The sequence below is a fragment of the Mugil cephalus genome, chromosome 18, assembly GCF_022458985.1.
Source record: "Mugil cephalus isolate CIBA_MC_2020 chromosome 18, CIBA_Mcephalus_1.1, whole genome shotgun sequence".
In the NCBI taxonomy this organism is placed as follows: domain Eukaryota; kingdom Metazoa; phylum Chordata; class Actinopteri; order Mugiliformes; family Mugilidae; genus Mugil; species Mugil cephalus.
The window spans coordinates 5446019-5467605 of NC_061787.1; the positions used below are offsets into that span (position 1 = coordinate 5446019).

Consider the following 21587-nt stretch of genomic DNA (forward strand, 5'->3'; position numbering starts at 1 on the left):
GCGGCAAAAAGTCCCGATCGAATGCTAATCAGCGGAAGCGTGAGCAGCAGAAATGCAGAAATGTGCGCAACGCACTCACACATCAGAGTCAGAAACTCTTATCCCCCCATAGTCTGGAAGTGTATTTTGGCATAAAGTAAACATCGCTCTCACTGGGTTGTTCAGTTTCTTGGAAGCAGTTGTGTGGGAGTGCGTTGTGTTTAAACACCCCACTATCTGAGTCGAGCACTCCCGCTGCCTCCTTTGAAGCTGCCTCAGCTTTAACCCCAGACAAGTTGCACATTCTCTCTGAACACAGATTTGAAAAAAAAAAAATAAATAAAAAATAAAAAATAGAAGCATAAACACAAGTTCTTATCCATCACTTTCAAAGCCAATCAAACCACGTTCCTTTATCGCCAGAACTCTGCAGAATTTTCCCTTTTGCTCGGGCTCCAGCCAAAGTTCCATGAGCTTATTAATACACGTCTACAGCCACCTCGCCTCCAGCTCCATCCCCTCAATCTTTGCCCCGTCGATGGCCACACAAAGAAGGGATTAAGTTATCAGGATGATAAAGTGATATTCAGTCACTTATGCAGCTTTGCTAAATTGGACTTGTTGCAGTGGAAACTGAACTTTAAATAGCCCGCTCCGTGGTCATGCCAGATTAGCGCGGCCGCATGCACGGCTCACTTGCTAATTTGCCTAAATTCTCTTACGTGGTGGTGGCATCAGATTAGGGGGGGTGTGATGACTTGCACTCTTTTGACGCCATGGGTTTGGCATTCGGAGTTCACCCGAGGGAAGAGGACGCGCACACATAAACATATACAGGGCCACACTTTGTTGAGGTTGTGGAGACTTCCAGGAAACGTAACATACAATTCGGAATAACAGGAGTTAACAGAAGCAGCGGAGGAAGGCAGATTTCTCGGACGGATAAAGGAAGGAAGGAAATAGAGCCCAGAAAAATGAAAGGTGATGAATTGAGGTGATATTTAAATCTGATGTCACAAAAAATAAATAAATCACATTCCCCGAAAGGCAGACGTCTCAGTGTCCCAAACTGGCCTCACGTCTGTGCCTCTGTTTGCGCTTGTTGCAACTGCACATTATGCTCTTTCACACTTTCTGCCCAGTCAGCTAAATGCAAAATAGGCCTCACATTTGTATAAACACAGATACGAGCTCTGAACTTCTAAACAACCGACGCCACAAAAGGCCACGAGGTGAGAGGGTTCCAATAAGGAAGGAAGCGCTTATTAGGTGAGGGGTTTCGTGTGCAGAAATTTGCGGTCGGGGGAAGCCCCGCGGCGGTCTGTGGAAAACCAGAACGCGCGCTGAAGTGGTACGTTTCGAGGTCATTAAACATTTACCTCAATTTGCGGCGGCCGAGAGAGGAGGGGGACTCCCCCGGAGTCGATGCCAAACCCAACATTATTTCATTTGACAAGAGTATTGATGAAACACCAAACATCAAAATAAATCGAGTTAGGAAATTATTTAGAAGCTATCGACCGGTACGTCAGCGTTGTGTTTTTCCTCCTCGTTCGGGCCTTCTGTGTGGCCCCCGGGGCGAACACTCTCCGAAGGAGGGGAGAGTTCAGAAGTTATCAGTGAAATCTCGTGATCGGGAGACGCCTCCTTGTCGCGGTCACGGAGTCACAACCGCGGTGTCGTCGTCCGCGTGAAGCCGCGTCCGCCGCTCGTCTCCCTAACAGGCTTTCGTCCCTCCAACTGCTGCAGACTGTTGCTCTGACACAGCGTAGATCACCTCTCTCTCTGGTTAGCCACATTCTCGCCCTGGGTTAGGTTTTTCTTTTTTCCTTTCCTGCTAAAACTCACCATTCCTGTCTGCAAGCCCTTTTGTTGCAGTTCAAGTAAATGGCCCCTTATTAATATTTCATGTCGAGTACATCTGCCTTACTAACCCGTCCTTTAGAAAAAAGGGCTTCACTGGTGCCACCAGATACAAATGAATGCTTTGACAGAGCGCAGAGCAGATATCTGCGCATGATAAGATTGGAGATTGCATTATCATACCATTCAAGTGGAGGAGGGGGGGGAGAAAAAAAAAACTGTCTCAGCAAAACGGTAGCTCTCACAGAGATCATGTTTAATCTAGAACTAAAGGACTAAAGGGAAATTTGTTTGACATTTACGATTGAAATGGTTTTCAATGTGCGCCTTTAACGTATTCTTGTGAATGGAGCTCAACTCTTTCTGCAGAGCACATGAACTGGAATGTGCTTTGAATGATGCTGTCCATGCAATGTTCTACATGGCTGGCTGCAGTGTGCTGCATTTGCACTCCTACACAGTCATGCACACACACACACACACACACACGCACTATACACACATGCATGCAGCGTGCACTAATGTAATCTGCAGGCTGAGTACACTGCATCTTTCAGTACAGGGCCCAGTGGGGACCAATGGGAAGGCTCTTGTACAGCATCTCTTACTGCAGCCGTGCAGACTTCAACCCCCCCCCGCCCCCGGAAAACAGGGAAAAACACACACACACAGGTGTGCAATGACAACGAATGAATCTGATCTAATCTAAAGAAATGTTGAGAGAGGTGCTCAGACAAATCTGACAAATGTGCGAAATCCAAAAACGCTAGTTTGCGCTGATAACCTCCAACGTTCGGCTGAAACGGCTTCGATTTTGGCGATTGTGACCTCGGTAAACAAACGGTGTTTATGGTGTCGTAAGCAGAATTGGCTCAGGAGGAGGTCAGGACAATCAAACGGCCGCTTGAAGTTCATTTTGCATGGACAGACTTATCTCCGGAGTGCCATGTCAGCGCTGAAGAATGGGAAAACGTTACGGATTGTTTGAACTGATAACAATCGCCCAAGGTCATAGTGAAAGTGCAAAACAGCGCTGTGGGGGGAATTTGTTTTGGTGGAGCACGTCTGGGCAACTCGAAAACTGTCCTTAAAATTCCTGGAAGTGAAACAATTTCCACAGAAGCGTATGAAAAGTGTTTCGCAAAAGTTTGCGCGAACGAATCAGTGTCGATCACGCGTGCAGATATTTTTTTTTTGCTGGTACAATAATGTTAATCACAGCTTTTTGAAGAACACTCAAAATGCTTCTTTAATTCATGTCCACCTCTAAAAGTTCCTCCCCTTATTCTGATTTTGTTCAGCCCTCAGGCAGAGCAGCCAATCGCTCCAGATTAGGTTGTGAAACTCAACAATCCACAGTGTCCCTCTGTAACTCTATCCCTCCCCGATTAAGCCTCTGCTTCGTCCTCCGTTAGACAAGTCACACAGACAACCGTTTTAACGAGCTCGCCTTTGGCCTGTTTAGCCTTAATCTGGTGTATGTCAGCAATGCTAATTGATCCGGCATCAACACGAGCATGTGTCCTGTGCCGTTGCCGCCGCTGCAGCGACGACAGGCAATCGGGGACGTCACAGCTGACGCGACGCAGCCGGGGACCTTTCGTTTCTGTCCCTCGACTTTGTGGTGTCGTCAGAGGGGGATTAGGGGGTGTGTCTGCATGTCAGACAGACAGGAGGCCGGATTTATACCTCTCTCTACACCAGACTTAATCCTCACAAGAAGACAGATTTGGGTTTTCAATTAGAAAAGAGTAATTTGCAGATTTATTTCGTGCCCGTGTGTGTTCACGGAGACAAATTACGCGGCGGTGATTAAATTGGGGCGCCCAAAACGGTAAACATTTCAGAATTAATATTTATGAAAGTTTGAAACTATCAAACATAAACAGCATTCCTCCGGTGCAACTTTCCACTGCCGGAGTGTGCGCGCTGCTCCTGCAGACGCATTCCTCCAACTCCGAGCGGATCCGTCAGACGCACGAACCTGCGCGTCTGAGGGTAAATGCACAGATACGGGAGAGGAAAGAAGACACGAGTTCAAGCGGAGGAGTGAGACAAAGGCGGTGAATAAATGAAATCATTTAATGTTGAATGAACTGGCGCGCACGAATGAAAAACAGACAGAAGTTTTGATGAATAGCTCGTAGCTTCCTGAGAGGGGAAGCGATATTTATGAACGTGCGTTTCGTGGAGGTCACCGTTTCTTATTCATGATTGTACACGTATCTGTGAATGCGCGGGGAAAAAGAAACATCTTGAAAATTTAACGAGGCAATTTGCTCTTGTTAAAAAAAAAAAAGAAAGAAACACAACACCTGGTTTGTCACACGGGAACCTCCTGAGAAGCTGCACATGCAAATGGTTTGGAAAAAGGCTACTGACTGGACGTGCACCTGCCTATTACTGGCTCCGTTTACACTAATTTATGCAAAATAGCTGCAGAAAAAATTTTAAATAAACAGTTCCGTCCAAAAAAAGGAACTTTCCCATCATATTTGCATTAGATTAAACACACCACAGAAGGCAGATTCACTATGTGCATGCAAATAAAGTTCACAAAAGTCTCAGTTGTGAGTCATGAGAGAGCACAGTGTTACTAGTGGGGGGCCTTTGGGTGCTGTGGGCTGAGAGGAGGGGCCTGTGGATCATCCCACAGACACGTAATCAGTTTGGGATCTAGTGAATTCGGAGGCCGGGTCAACACCTCGCGATGTTTTTCCATGCACACGGTTAAGGTGAAATTGGGTAAAACCGCAGCTAAACGGCGCGGGACAGCGTTTGGTCTGCGCCACGGTAAATCTGTCTGAAACACGAGCTCGCGAGCCGGTGACCTAAAATCTAATTTACACAAGTGAGTTTCATAAAAAAAAAAAACCTACCCCTGGTGTAGTTGTCGTGAATGGGGAGATTAACTGCAGAGATCAAACCCCCTTTCGTTTCATACCAGGCTCTGCAACACGTTTTCTGCCGTAATGTTGAGTATATTCACGTGGACATATTCACATTTATAGCCAGCATCAAGTGGCCGTTTTCAGCCTTGGAGGTTACTTAAATCTCATGAATCAGGTGAGAATTCAGCCGATTCGGAAAGCATCCCTTTTTTAAATGCATCCTATGATGAACACGGAAGTGTTGCTTTGGGGAGGGAGCGGGGGGGGCGGTGGAGAAGTAAACATACAAAGAAGCAAAACATATAAATGCCCCACAAACAGACCAATAGTAAAACGCCTCCCACAGTAACTACCCGTGCACAGCCAAAAGGTCATTCTGCAAGTGCATCACTTTGTAAATTCCACATTGTCTCGGCTGAATACAAGATTAAAGGGCAGGGTTTTCATCAGCTGTGACATGTGAACAAAGAGAATAAATACATATTGAAGTAATAACAGAGATGAGTCACGCATCCAAGGGTGGATGAATCATTGCCTTACCCGGCTTAATGCTTCGCGTTTATAATCCGCATTAGCCTTTACCCATTCACACAGCAGCTATATGTTTAAACGAGACCTCCTAATCTCTCCCTATATTGCGGAGCCTCTCGGGCGAAAATAAAATCTAGAGATTCAGATTTCATTTTCTGCATGGCTGAAGAGGTGCCGCTTAGTCTCCACGTGTTGTGATTCCTCGCTGGTACTTTCTGGCGGTGACGTCTCTCTGAGCACCGCGAGCGCGAATCACCTCGATGCCGTGGCCTCACGACGTCTTTACGCGTGATAAAATGTCTTTTATCACGCCATTGAAGCGGTTTAAGGAGGTATTAGCGAGAGTCAAACAGAACGAGGCTACCAATAACATAGTTGGGGAAAACAACCACTCAAAAAGGCTAGAACAGCAACACTGGAAATGTGACAAAGGCCAGCGCTCCTTTGCCTTGTATCAACAGTCATCCATCAACATTAGTATTGTTATTCGCTTTCAGACACCTTATTCATTATCTTGGAACAGGAGGCCAAAGCTAAGGATGCTTCAGAGTCTTAGGTGGCCTTTAGATAGTGTCACACTACTTAAGGGGGATTTATTGCAAAACAAGTATACTTTAAAAATCTTTATTTGGGCCCGAGCCAGAAACGGAGGCCAGGCCCCGGTAAGTCTGGCGGAACTCATCCGCACAGCGAGCGGGTCTTATTTTTGTAACAGCTTGCTCTGCAAATTAAATGAAAATAGGTGGAACTAATGTAGTTTGCTATGAAAGAACAAAGCAAGAACAACAAGTAACAAGCAAACGTATCTATGACATCTAAATCCTTGCTGCGTTGCAGCTCTGATTCCACTCTGTCCTCCAGCCGCCGCTGCCGCCATCACAGCCGCCGGCTTGGAAGCTGGGAGTTTACATTAAATTTGAATTATTCATCATCGCGTGGCAGCCAATCGGAAGGCTATCTAATAAATAATGGAAGTTTCCTTAACTTTACCTCTGGCGATAGCTGCCGTTGGAAACCTAAGACCATATGTAGCGGCCTCTGAAACGCACTCGGATCCCGAGCAGGAAGGAGGGAAGAGATGTTGAGGCGACGCGGGACGTTTCAGAACGTAAAGACTGTGTTTCCTAATTCACCGAACCTACACAGAGTGTGACGTCTCCGTGGTTACTGTCAAAAAGTGACTAGCAGCATTAATTTGAATCAGAGGCTTAAATAGATTTTAGATTTTCACAGGTCTCACTGTATTTACTGGTACATTTCACTGTGTTTTTGCGTGACGTAGATGCACACCCTCTCCTCTCTCTATATATACATATTTTCATCTTTATCTAGTTCCACTTGCAGAAAATGGAGATTGTCACCATTCTTGGAATAAATGTCCATATTCTTGGAGGTTTTACAAGCAGCAGCAACAAATAGCTCGGGTGCAATCTCTGCCTGCATAAGTTATGTGTGCACTCAGAATAGTGCTGCGTGGGGGTGTCCTCATGCTAAAGCTTCCCAGCGTATTTGATTTGACTTTCTGATGTGGCAACGTGTCCAACCTCAAAAAACACACTTGCTCTCTCTATCTCTCTCTCTGTGCAGGAATTTCAAATTTTCACACAACTGTGCACGACGGAGGAGGCGGAATTTAGCAGTTTACAGCACAGGAGGGATCCCGCCATCACCCTAATCCACCCCAAAGCTCCCTCTTTTTTTTATTGTTTTCTTTGCCGCACTTTAAAGAGGAAGCAAGTGATTTGTGAGAAAGGGTGAATGATTGCAGGACACTTAGGCACACTTAAGACGAGGAGCGGAGGAGAGGAAAAGAAGCAAAGAAGCATATTTCACCCAAGGAATTGGGGATAATCAAAGAAGGGGTGTGAAGAGATTCAATTTAACAGTGAGTCACTGGAGGTGAATCACAAACAGGCGCAGAGAAAAGAGCAGCGATGCCATAAAAAAAAAAAAAGTTCAGAAAATATACATTGGAGAAACTCACACGGCGTTTCAGCACATCAGTCAATACCCCGGAGTCACCCTATCAATTGGCAAAAGCCTCCACCAAATGCCACGACCAAAATCTTCTCTGATCTTGGAGTGATGGAGGACAGATCCCTCCAGAGCTGACAGCACCACATGAAGACGTGGAAGAAATATGTGCCGTGATGTACTGGGCAACGCTCCAGAAAAGGTATAGAATTTTTTTTTTTTATTAAACCTCTGAGGCACAAACCGACTATTTGTAAAAGTTTGACTGCGGTGGTTTGACAGTGGTGAAGTACATAGACTGTATAGAAATATGGACCATGCAAACCCCACTTCAGTGCATTTCCCGGAGATGCCAGAGCCGCATTATCAGTGACTTTGTTTAACTAATACTGAGCTCTGTTCTACCTCCACCAGTTAAAAGAGTTGTTACAACTCACTCTTTATAGAGCGAAAAATAAAAATACAACCAATAACCATCTTATAACCAATTACTCTGAATGTTGGAAAAGGAGTTGGGGGAGCCTTATCTGGCCCCACCCCTTGTCAGTGTTAATCTGTCACTGTTCTTCTGCTAAATAATAATAATAGACTTAGATAGACTTTAATGCTTTTATGCTTCGTTGCATATAAAAGTAAACAAAATGAGATAACAATAATAGTAACATTTATAATATTTAAAGTGCTTTACATACCTCTTCTTCATTCCTATAATCTGTTAAAAATCACCTCTTTATACCTCTTCCCAAATTTTGTAACATTTCCACTGTGGCTGATTTCCTCACCCAGCGACTCAAGCCGGGACAGAGTCAAATCTGGGGGACAGATCAGTAGTGTTACCCAAAAACAACCAATCAGAGCTTCCCACGCAGGTAGGTAACAGGTAGCAGCACGAGCAGCGCGAACAAGCAGCGTGAACTAGCTAAAATGACAGAAACCATCCTTGAAAAAAAACATATGTGACTTGTATTTTAGTGTTTCATTTCAGCCCAATTCCCATCCACTAACGTGGAGGACGGATGAAGCTTATGACCTACACCGCATCCAGTCACCAGGGGGAGCTCTACTTGCTTCGGCTCCACTTTTGAGGAGCAGTTCCGCCGTCCATTTTTATACCTCCTACAGGTCAAGAGCCACATCTGCACCGACGGAACCGACGCCGTGACCTTTCAGGTACGTCAGACCCCGACCCTTTGGACCTTCCGCCTGATGTCCTGACGTCCTGACACCGACAGGTCACATGGTCTGGTGAGCGTCTGTGCGCGTTTGTCCCCACGTGCCCTCCTTTGCTCCAGTGACAGTAAGCTGATTACGATCACACCAGGGATCTAAAGTACCGTATCAATGCCTCTTGTCGCCTTGCCTGACCGTACACACACAGATGGGCGACTCCGCTCGAGGGTGGATTTAGCGATGACTGATTTACCGGTTTCAATGATAACGAGAGAGCGACAGAATGTGTAAATAGAACAGCACATGAACTGAAAGAGTTAATCTGTGCGGCGTAACAAGGCACGGGCAAAAACTGTTAAATGTTGGGGCGTAAATAACTGTTATAACTGATAACAAGTTTTTGCACAGCGGATTTCCGATGGAGGCAAATGCGCATTGGAGCATTTCAGGCACTTCGGTCGGCAATGAGGAACTCCCGTGGCTCAGCAGAAGATGCGGGAGGCCCCCACCCACCCACTCACCACCACACGCAACAAAATAACAGGAGACATAATAATTTCTTCTGTCACATCCCGGGGTGCGGGGAGACAGCAAACAGCTGGCGGCGCTGCCCACGGTGACGCCAAAAGCATGATTACACACACACAAAAAAATAATAGCTGCTGCTTCGTCACCCAGCATTCACAACAGATAACAAGTGGCTTCAACCACTTTCTGATCATCTCTATTATATATATATATATATATATATTCTTAATTAATCTCTCCTGTGCTGCAGAACTAATACCGACGTGCTGCCGATGCCCCTCTGACCGACCTGGAGAGCAGGGCTGCAAGAAAATGCACCAGCAGCGTCTTTCATTCACATGAGGCAATTTGACTTCTCCCGTCTTCTATTCAGATACTGTCAAACAGACGAGGACTAATTATTGCATCTCGGCGCGATCAAATTGAGAGGTATTTTACACTCATCACATCACAGGACTTGGACTTGGACTCGTTTTGAGCGCCACGCCGCAAACAGGAAAACGATCTCCGCGTCACCGAGAAATGATTGAAGCATTTCTTACAAACGATGCATAACAAAAAAAAGACGCTTTGCGGAGAAAAAGAAAACATTAATACCAGCGGGGGTTAAAAAAAAACTCAACTCAACATGGTGGTAATGTAGAACAAATGTGTTTCCCTTAGATTTGCATTAGGGTTTGGTTGTGGGGGCCGAGGTACCAGCTGCTCTGCCTCTCACACAGCCTGTATAGAGATGAATTGCTCCCTGGGTGTTGATAAGTCACCACGGCGCACCATGGTCACCATGGAAACTATGCAAACACAGCATTTCCGAGGAAACAAGCAAAATGCACTTTTTTTTGTTATTATTATTTTAACAGCCTCTGTGGACTTGGAGAGGATAGAAAGGATTCCCTCCACAGGAAATCCCTGTTTTTTTTTGTTTTTTTGTTTAGTATATCTCCGTGCACGACTTGTTTTGTGTTTCCACAGTAAATGCATCTGAATCGTTTGTGCAGTTTAACCATCAACAGGCTGCAGCTCTCTGCAGGAACTGGCCCAGTGGTCAGGGAGCACTTCTTCCGATCGCCTCAATCATAAACGTGATTGATAAAGAGCCAGCGCCGCAATGAATACTAATGCACCCTCTCACGTCACAGCCTCCAAAGATGGAGCGGCGAGCGCCATCACAATTCAGCTGTGAAGAAATAAAGACAGAACTGTGGAGAGAATGGGGGGGAGAAAAAAAACAGAGCAGAAAGATGAAAGGGCGCAGGAGTTATAAGAGGAAACTGGAGGACTGGAGAGCGATGGTGATAAAAAAAAAAAAAAAAGCTAATGTAAAGGGAGGCTATGAAGCAGCTTGGGGCCGATAGGAGAGGAGGAGGAGAATATTGAAAAAGAGATGGCATGGAGAGAGTGAAGGAGACAACAGCATGGCGCTTGCTGTGTTGTGGAAGCCACCGAACGCTGGCTCAGCACAATTTGAAGGTTTTCAGATAAAAGAGGTGTGTGTGTGTGTGTTTAAGTGTGTGTGTGGGCATGCCGACTTCAGTTCTGTACTCACATTTCATTTATTTGGCACATTTTGAAAATGCGACAAAGCACAATAACAATAATGGAAGTACTACAGACCCATTCACAGTTTGTAAACGACGTGACGATTTTTTGAGGGGCGGGGCTTAACTGGAGGCAAAACATTTCAAAACACTATAGCTTGTAAACGGCTGTTAGCATATTTCAACGGACTGTTTTGGCAAGGAAAACACATATTTTAGAGAATATAGTCCCTGAAATCATGAGTGTTATTTTGAAAAGTTGACTCTGACTGATGGGACACTCTCACTCACTGGATGATGGACAATTTGACCAAAGGAGGACACAGAGGGGACGAAGTCTGATCTGTCTTTATGAAGTGAAGCCTCTCCAACTAAGATATTACAAGAAGTAGGTGGAACCACTGCGGCCTTCACCTTGGACACCCCTGAAAGACGCAACTAATGTTGCGTTAGCTAGCCTAGCAGTTAGCTTTAGCATTAACATGCAACAAGTTAGTCTAACCCATTACGTTATCCAGGCTGAAACTGATGATGCATTACACATTAATCTCACCACCAATGCTTTTTTTGAATCGCCAAAGCCAAACCATGGTTGTATATGACTGGCAGTGGCTGGTATGTGATAAAACTTTTGGATTTTTGTGTTTTGGCGCCTAAAAATACAGCAAGAGGACATGTTCGTGGTTTACAGTGACACCATTCGCCTCAAGCTTCCCTCTGTTCTGCCTCCAGTTAACATCGTGATGTCACAGTGACATAGGCCATGAAGGGGTCTATAACAATAAAAAGTTGATTTAAAAAAAACCAAATAAATACACAAAAATTGGGGGAAACCCCCCAAAAACCCTCTAGAGGCTTTAAAAAGGGATGCTCTCAAAAATAACAGTTTAACTTTAACTTAAAAAAAGCAATGAAGACAGAAAACTGACAACAAAACAACAGAATCTGAAGCAGAACAGGAAGCAAAAAGCTTAACCAAGTGAATTCTATACACAACTTGCGTATTATTATTATATGTATGTGCAGAAATGTGGCCTTCAGTTGAGAGCACACACCGTGGGTTTGTGTGTGAGGGAGGATTACTGAAGCACATAATAGAGACGCGGTGTTCGTAGCGTTTAGAAAGACGACTCTCTCCCAGTCCGAGTCTTCGCTCCGTTTCCTCGTCTTGTTCCTGATACCTTTCAGGGAGGAGGAAAGCAGCGAGAGAGAAGCAAACTTCCCAAGAGGCAGATGTGGACGTAACGAGCAGAGGGACAGGGCGGACACGGGGGAGGCTGAAGGAGGAAGGAACACATTAGCCTCTTACACAGGGTGTCAGTCAGTGGCAGTGCCAGCCAGCGCTCCTCTGCCACATGCAGCCACTCCCAGCCTTCAGTGGGATTTATGGCTTATTTTAATGGCTGTCAGATTCGGGGCTTTGGGCCAGTCTGCAACTCCCGGACTTCTCGCCGGCTGAACAAGTCCAGCACGTGCAACTAATGTGTGTACGACAATAATTCTTGCTGAAAGCTGCTACCCCAGGCTTTTATGTATATTAAGAATGGGGCACGTGACTGGCCGCCCCTTTTTTTTTTCATGAGCTCTGCAGAGATCGAACATTTCTTAAAGCCGTGTGTTGTAAAGCTCGTGCAGGCTGACTTCCTTGTGCAAAACAGCAAGATATTTCTCTCAGGTGATGGCGGAGACCAAAATCAGAGCAAAAAGGGCGGTGGATACTGGGCTTCAGGTTCTTCGAGAGGAAACAAAACGCTATTTATTGCAATTTCTGTATAATAAATGTTAGATTTTGTGGTTTCTTTATAAGCAATATGATTAATTGGAAATGTACCTCGCAGGTCAATTGATTATGCAAATAATCCTTGTTACTGTGGCCACTACACTCTTGTTCAGTGAGGATGTATTCTTGGGGATAGCGGTACAATTACTTGCGAGACTTCCAGGCTTCTCGCACCATCTGCACGCTCATTAGCCTTGGCTCGTATCGACCACGTTGTACTTAAAACGTGTGCCAGGTAGAGTTTTACACGTTCCCCCTGAAACTCTTCTCAGTCCAGCTCCGCCCGTTGTCCTTTCCCTCCTCTAATATTTGAATTGCGGGGATAACACGCTGAGGATTATTCATGCTTCACAGGCTTCGCTTGACGATGTCTTCATTCGCGAGCCGCTGCAATAAGCCCTGAGAAAGGCCGGTGTGTTTCTTAGGGGAGGCGGCGTGGCGGCCACAGAGCTGCAGACTAATTCCTCCTGCATGCAAGATCCCACTGGTAAACGTGAGGAGAGAATGCAGCAGGTTATTTATGCAAAGCAAGGGCAAGGAATAAAAAAATAAAAAAGAAGAGAAGAAGAAGAAGAAGACGGATTTGCGTTTTGCAATTACTGCATACACTGATCAATGAGGAGTACCTCCGGAATAATTAAAAGTCTACAGCGCGATTTCAGCACCGAGATGGGTCGATTTCAAGGGTCAGCAACACCGATAGCTTCCCCCTCGCTTTGTCTACGCCTCACTTCAAATGTTCCCTTTCAACCCCGCGGGTGAAAACTCGCAGACACAAAGCTTTCGGCCCGATCGATAAATGACTGCAGCGCCTTAACCTCCCCCCACATTTCGAAATGAGGGGTTTAGCTCCCTCCTCCGCTCCAAAACTCAAAATGAGAACGTCTCGGCGGCGGCGGCGGTGGGAGGCGGGAGGAGGCAACGTGACACAAGGAGGAGTATTTAAAATTAGAAATCGCTTTTTTGTGCGATGAGCTGCTGATTTAATGATCCACTTGTGTGCCATTTGCTCACACGCATTTCTATTTTCGTGCACGCCGAGGTCCATCAGCGCTATCAGCAGGAATCAAACACATCTACGGCGTGAGTGTAAACTCGCCGAATGTAATGTAAACAGAGCCAGCGTTGAGGCTTCGGCTGCAAACGCACACGACTTGGTACGTTTTACTGCGGTTTTACCACCTCGCAGGCGCATATAACGACCCTATCAACAGATGCCATGGTCCCGGTAAGCGTGCTTCTGTTATGAAAGTTGATATTTGCTGCTTGGTAACATAACTATAAATTCACACAGCCCTACCAAAAGCGTGGAGAGTGGAAAGAGTTGTATCCGCTGCTCGGAGGAGTAGCGCAGTTTGCTGTCCATATGAGGAAATTCTTCTTTGGAGTGAGTAAATAGACGAACAAACCGGTGAGTATCCGCTGATTAAACAACAAATCGGACACTTTTTCTTTTTTTTTGTGAAAGCAATCGGCGACAAATGCTTTCAACAGAGGACTATAAAAGGTAACAACAGGTACTTGTGGATGAAACTGAAGCCCGGCTGCTTTTAAAGGAGCGAAGACAACAACAGCTTTGTGATCTGAACCTGATCTCCCTTACACCGATCAGCCATAACATTAAAACCACTGACAGGCGAAGTCACTAACATTTAAACCACCTTGCGACAATTCAGTGTTCTGCTAGACACGTAGCACCCACCTAGACCAGACCAGACCCTCCTTGATGGCAGCATCCATCCCCAGCAGGTTTAGAATCACAAAAATTTATAAAATTATTTTGTTGCTGTTGGTTCCATAAAGTTGCAGTTCCAAGGTGACAGAATCAAATACAAATAGTATAAAGAAATACAGGGGTCTTCAACGTTTTGCAGGTCAAGAACCTCAAACTGATGGAGAGATTAAGTAGTAGTATGTAAAAACATTTTCCATTCAATAAATTTGCCTAGAAAAGCAATTTTGCACAAGTAATCACAGTATAACAGAGGTGAATGGAAGTAAATGGTTACAATAAATAGGAAAGTCTCAGGTGTTAGGAGTAATTCAGTGGGAGGAGTTATAAAGTTTGATGGCTTCAGGCAGGAATGACCTCCTGTGGCGCTCTGTGGTGCACTTGGGTGGAATGAGTCTGTTACTGAAAGCACTGCTTCGACTCATTCTACACAAATGCACCGGACACAGGTACACACACATAAAAAAAAAAAAAAAAAAAAAACTTTTTAGGGGCAACTCAAAAAACACAAAAAACACCACAGGACACCCCCGTGTCCTTTCTCCGTTGAGTCAAAACTGTTCTGGAGGCACAACTGAGACCTTCAGAATATCACAAAGGTGGTCATAATGTTATGCCTGATCGGTGTATAAAGAAAAAAAAAGTGTCGGATGGGGGGTCAACGTGGAGCACTTAGATGATAGAGCCGCTGCTTCTTCCCATGTGGAGCCCATAGGAACTCATGCTACCTATAATCTCTTATCTGATTATGATTGTGGGGTAAAGAGGATTTAGGTGCTGTTGCCTAAATGCGAGGCCGCGCTGATTAGAGGCCCGATGGAAGGCTTACGCAACTACGAGAGAACAGGAGGAGAGAAGGTGCTCCTCAGCCTAAAAGACAAACTACACTTGTTGTACATCCCGATAACCTGCTTAGAGGCCGAATAAGACAGTGTAGTACATTAATAACTCCTACAGGTTGGTAAAGTGGCTCAGTCGCAGTGGTACATACATCAAGAGTCAAGGTCAGCATCCAGCGGGCAAGATTTTCACTAAACAAGCAAAAAGTAACTCTAATCCATTCGCCCGCTAACCCCAGAGTATTTTGTGCATAGAACGCTCGCGCCTATTGATTCAACCTTCTGAAGAGTGACCACAATTCATACAGAGATGAAAGCATGATAATGAAAGACGGGAGTAGCAGGTAGCGGACCTGCTGCTCGAATTTAACCCAGGGGCGCGCAGCGTAGAGAACATCTGACATAATGCTGACTAAAGGCCTCTTACTCATTTTCCCTTTCACCACAGCCCCTTCATCTTTGACTCGGGCATTATCAGATACTACATCAATATTCGGCACACAGGGCCAAATGCTTCTGCTACAGTTGCTGTAAAAGCCTGGAAGGAAACCGACGGATGGAGAGTCTCTGTCTGCAGTGATGAGGAGCTAACCAGCGGCTCCCATAGCACAGCAGCATGCTAATTGAATTCACTCCTGTCACACTTAAAAACTATGCATTAATGTATTCGCTTTCTGCTGTTTTGCGCATCCAAGTGCGTACACCATTCTGCAACTGAGCCCATAAAGCTGCATCAGCGGCGCGCACTGTGCATTTGCTGGTGCACCGCATTAGGACGGATGATAACGTCATTTAGCGTGTCATCTGAGATGTGCCTCGTTGATGTGCCTCCAGCATCCTCGTGAGCGGCGTCCTGCTCCTGAGCGCGGGGGGGCGACCGAAACAGAACACGCATGGGTGTGCCCCGCGCAGGACCCACCACTTCCACTAGCAAGACTACCTTATTAGATAAAGGGGAGAGTAATGGGGCACATCCACATTAAGAGCAAGCGTAGGGCTGGACATGGCTGCTGTGTGTGTGGGTGGGTGGCTGGCTGGCTGGCTGGCTTGCTTGGCTGGCCACGGAGGGAAGAAAACTCAACCTAACGTCTGGCAAGAAGAAACATCGATCTCTTTAAAATGCCCTGGATCCTCTGCCATTATTTTCCGGGGCTGCCCATTCTGAATGGACTCTAAAGAAAAACTAAGAATGTTTCTCCCTTAAGAGTCTCCTGAGTATTAAGGCTGCAATATTTTCTGTAACGTTGTTGATGTTCTGAAAGGCTTGTCTAGGAGCATGGCATGAAACAAATCAAGATTAAAAAAAAAATCTTGCTGATCTTGTTTACTATACTATTAAAACTGAGCTCTGCAGGCATCCATGCCCCGACTAATTTATGATACCAGGAACACGGTCTGACTCATATGTTAATGGTGAAGCTCTCACTAAATCACCAGCTGTGTGGCAAACATTTGGTAAGGCCCTCGTATTTATTACGCATTATTTTCTGCATACCGCAGTCTCTGTCTGGATGCAGGAACAAATGCTTCCGAGGGATCTAATCACATTTCCTGTCTCTCTGACAAAAGGCGCTTCAAGTGGAACAACGCGGGCCGGTTACACACTGCATTTACAAGTTAAATACAACAAGAGCACACACATTTACACAAGGAAATATTGCAGAAAGAGTCACTGCGGTTCAGCTGTGCAGCAATGTGGATATGGATTGAATGCATGAGTGTTTGCTGCACAACTACAAACCGTGACTCATTGTAAAGTAAAAAAAAAAAAAAAAAGTCAGGGCGGCACAAACGCTTCTATCACGGGGGACACGTTCTGGATTAATATTAGTTATAGCCAACAGTAAGGAAACAACGGAAGTGTCGTCTAATATTATTTAGAGAGCAGAGAGAAGATGTACCTGCTACGGTGGAATGCTTTATGTCTTTAATCTCTTACGCGTAAGCCCTCGCTTAGTGCACGAGCTCCAAAGATGTTGTTGTGACGTGAACTTCTCACCCCCCTCCCCACAAACCCCCTCGACAAGACGAGCAGATGCTTGTACTAGGCGCACCTTCCCCTCGCTGAGCTAAAAGTCACGCCGAGTCGCCACTTACATTGGGCCGCGTCCTTTTTGTCATGACCCATTCCATTCATAATTCATTGGGAAAAAGGTTTGCAAAGGAGATAAGAGAGGTGACTCACGTCTCTTACATCACTTCATCCTCCCTCTGGCCTTCCCTCTTTCCCACCTTTTTTTCACCAACTCTCGTCTATGACTTGTGGCTCTTTCTACGAAGAAGCTGCCACCGGTTGTTGGTGCATTTTCCGCCGGGCTTCCATCTTTTTCCGTTCTCCGAGGGCTGGTGCGAGCCACTGTTAGCGCTGACAAAAGAAATCATAGCCCGACTGACCCTGCTCAAAAGGTCAGTTCACTCATTCTTAAGCTTTACTTAAGGACAGAGAGGGCCAGATTGAGCTCTTATTTCTGTTAAGGTCTACCAAAAAAAAAAAAGGCATAGAAAAAGGGTGGAGAAGGAGAATGTGTTTATGCTTTGCTAGGAGACTCTCTGATTGTATCTGACAAAGGGCTCAGGTTGCTCAGTATAAAAGCACATTGCTGCGCGCTGGCCTATAATGGCATTTCCTTGGTCGAGGGCTTTCAACGGATCTTACAGCGCGATATGTGCCACTGAAAGGGCTTCCCTGACCTCAGGGAGCTGCCTTCTGATTTCCAACCCAGGCAGCCTGTATCCAAATAAGCCGTGGATAACCTTAGCGAGATCTCAAAGCCGAGGCCATTAGAGTCACGGTCAAGTTCTCCCGGTACAGCAGTCAGCAGAATGTCAATGCAATTTGAATTAGGGTGGAATTTCCCTTTAAGGCAGGCTTCCCCCACGCGATAGTGTACAGGTCAGCAGTACCGAGATGTGTCTGGAGAATGCGGGGCGGAGTATTGAGGAGTAAATCACTTTAAATATCACACGACGAAACGAATTACTCCACCTGCTGTCACCTGAGTTCGCCTTAAATTAGATATCGACAGGCCTTCTTGTAATTGATTCACGTGGTAAACGGCAGGATGAGTGCGATGGATGAATGCGTTATCAAGCTGAGGCAGGATCCCTGACAATCACAAACCACTTGCTATTTAATGTTAACGCCACCACAGGAAACAGGAAGAAAAAGACGTGTATCATAACTTGGCAAAGCTATAGCTGAACTACGTGCATCGGGAGTCGTTACCGTAACGCTTTTTTCTTTTGAAAGCGGCCGAACAGCTCGAGCAGCCGAGGTCAGGAACGGGATCAGACTTCCGTCCGTCACGTGCAAAGTGAGACGCGCTGCTCTTTGAGGGGAGCGGGGCTCCGAAACAATGCCGCCGCCCAGGAGCTGCGTTTCAGAGAGGGTGACGTGGATTTGGGTCACGCACACGCATGACCCCGTGTCTGTGATCCCCTGACATGGAAACATAATCCCGGCGACACCGCTGGCTGATGAGATCAGGATACTCGTGACCCAATATAAATTACCAAGGATTGGTTTTCATCAAGGTTGAGGTCCACCTATTTGAGAATGGAGATGACACGAGGAGCTGAGAGAAGGGACGGCCTTAACATTACTACACACTCATCAGCAGCAGCAGCAGGTTTATCGTGATGATACCTCAACCTTCAACCAAATCAAATTGAACCCAGTATGGACCTGCAATAAACATTTAATACAATCTTTTTTTTTATGACTTTACTTTGATGGTAGAGGCTGAGAGAGGCGTGCACCACTGCAATCGAAGGCCCGTGGCCTCCGATCACGTGGTAACGCTGAACCAGGTGGACGACAGGGCGCCCTGAAATCATCTCGCCGTTTCCCTGACTCAGAAAGAAGCGCACCCAGTCAGCAAAACTGACACACACACACACACAGAGCCGCTTGAGGGACTTGTACCGTTCACTCCGAGAGACACTGCGATGTCACAAGTCATTGGCAGATCTGCTCGGCGCTGACAATACTTTATCCGAGCAAAGAAAGTAACACCAGAACCTGATACTTGCTATTTTCGTGGGAAGCGTGTGGAGTGATTCCACTGCGACTTTATCAGAGCTATACGTTTTATGTCACCGAAGTTTTTTAAATTCCTGTCTCATGCGGTCATTCCTATCCCTTGCTCGTCTTCCCTTGCATCCATGAGGATGACCCTTCTCCACGTTTAAATCATCCCTGACAACTGTTGCTACATACAAGATTCGAGCCGATGAACCCATGAGTAATTTTTTTTTTTTTTAACAGGTGGGAGTAGGCTTTAATAAGCACGGGCACAGTGTTCGGCATTGAATGTGAACGGGGAAATGTGAGATGGAGGTGGTGTCATCACACATCCAGATTCGGATCCCTTACCTTGGCAGCCACCGAGGAGCTGGGCTTCTCCAGGAGATCCCACAGTTTCTTCCTCTTGTCCGGGCAGCAGGTGTTATCAAACTCTCCCTCCCCCTCCCTCTCCCTCATCGTCTCTGCCTCCCTCCGCAGCTCCTCGTTCATCTGCTCCTTCTTCTGGTGGTAGCGGGCCTGGCAGCAGGACTCCAGGTAGATCTCGTCGATCCCCCAGTAGTCCAATTCCTGGCCGAACGAGAGGGCGCACATCTCCTCCATCATGTGCAACTTGCCCGTGCGGTAGAAGTTCAGAATGGACGTGAAGGCCCCCGGGTGCCGGTCGAAGAAGTACTCATTCTCGCTCAGGCTGTAGTCGTCGCAGACTTCCATCAGGGACTCGTGGGTGTTGCACTCTCGAAGCTTGCCGAGCCGGGTTCTGGGCAGCCGGTCCAGGGTCCGCCACAGGACCTCGTGGTTCAGACCCCCGACGTTGAGGCGGACTCTCCGGGACCGGGCTTTGGTGCGGATGATGTCGATGGGCTCCGGGGGCAGCGAGGGAGCAGTTCGGGCGCTGATGGGCTTGAGCCCCGCTGGTCCGATCTTCTCAGCCATGGCGGCGGGAAAGGCGACTTCCAGGATGACGTTGGACGCAAGAACGGAAAATAGAAAGAAAAAAAACAACAAAAACTTGACTTATGTTGGATCCTCTTTAGGCAAGTCCCTCCATGGCTGAGAAAACAAAAGCGACAGTTTGTAAGTCAACTGGATGACTCACGACACACGTCAGATAAATCAGTTTCACCATCACCAGGGCGGTTATCACAACACACCGTGCACCAAACAAAACTGGGACACAAATCCCTTCACGTGTCGGCTCACCTGTTACTTCATAGTCTCATTAAAAATAGTAACAGCTGCACGGGGGCGGTTATCGATCCAATTCCTCACATTTCTCAGAAGGTGTTAGACAGAATCAATGATTTTGTTTTAACAGTCAATATGGCCGCGTTGCTTTGCACTCCAGCACTCTTACACTGTGGCGAGGCGACCGACTGCTGCTGGAGCACTAGTTTCTGTGCAGCCGATCGGACATTCAAAGGAGCATTTGAATTCAATCACGCTTTATTAATATTATTCGGATGGTGGGGGTGACAAATTCAATTTCAGTCTTGGTCCCATGAAAAAAAAAAGGAAAAAAATCATAGTGTAGTAACATTTTCTGTGGGATGTAACTCCCTGCAGCTACTGACGTTTTTTTTATGGTGGCAGAATTTTTATTTTTTATATTGAAAGTCGTCTGTGTAAAAAGTTTATTTTTTAAAAACCTCTATAAGAAGACACTTCCATTCAGTGTTATTCCCGAATTAAAGGGTTGTTGCGGAATGCAACAGTTTTTAGGAACATTTGGCACTGCCTGACTGTTTGGCACAAGACAACAGAGCATGCGATCCAAATGGAAGCAGAAGAGATGTAAAGGGACATAACGTAAACTACATAACCTGTATACGAGTTCGAAATGTACAACAATTGCAGCATACCTGTTACACTAAAGCGTATTTGTGTTGATGCCTTCACAATCCACCACCTGCCTTCAATGTAAATCAATCTACAAAATCTGTGCCGGCAAGAAAAAAAAAGAAGAAACGGCTCCGATTCTGTTCAAAGTAGTGCCCAAATAATAAAAATGAAAATATAGTATAATAGTGAGTCTCACCTTGCCGCGATAAACCACCTTTTGCATGCAAACTCCTGTTGTTCCTAAGGGAGTAGAGGAGGAAAAGGGAGCCGGGATCCCCCTTTAGTCAAGCGGCCACGGCTGAAGGGAGCACTCCGCGGGCGCCGCGCAGAGATCGCGCGTCCCTCATCTTGTTGAAAATGAGTCGGGAAGAAAAGAAAGAGACGGGGAAAAAAACAAAGAGCCTCGGACGCCTTCCTCCCGAGAATGATCACCGGGCACAGGAGCGGTGCCGCTTTGCCATCGGAAGACGGGGAGGAAATAGGAGAGAGCCCTGCGCCTCCATCCAAAAGCTCGAAGACAGGCTCACTGAATCACTGTAGCTGCGGACGTCGAGCGCGTAAAAGGCAACGGGAAGGAACGGGATAAGGGAACTGCGGAGTGTCCCGCTGTACACTACACGAGGAGGAGCAGAGGGGCGCACACGGGCTGCACCACTTCCTAGAGGTGAAAACCAGTCAGTCGCGGCTCTGGGGGAGCGGATTGTGCTCCCGAATGGAACAAAATGAATCAGGGCAGAGTTTGAGTGGCAACTTTAGTTTTACACTGAGAAAAATGGAGCTGCTTTAATTATTTTATTTATTTATTTTTTTTACTAAATGAGTAATCCTTAAGTGTGCTGCACACAAACACGTTTATACTACAGCCATTAATCTTACAGTATAAGAGGATCCATGAA

The 21587-nt window shown here is 46.2% G+C and overlaps 1 protein-coding gene across 1 annotated transcript in view; it reads right to left on the reverse strand.

Annotated features, from left to right (window-relative positions):
• The window catches only part of kcnb2b (potassium voltage-gated channel subfamily B member 2b), a 91583-nt gene extending 70234 nt beyond the window's left edge, over positions 1-21349 (reverse strand). The window contains exons 1-2 of the mRNA XM_047568612.1: positions 20888-21349; positions 19201-19902 (exon numbers count right to left, since the gene is read on the reverse strand). Coding sequence (XP_047424568.1) covers positions 19201-19785 — 585 coding nt within the window. The 5' untranslated portion in view covers positions 19786-19902; positions 20888-21349. The remainder of the gene's footprint in view (positions 1-19200; positions 19903-20887) is intronic.
• Between the last annotated feature and the right edge of the window lie 238 nt (positions 21350-21587).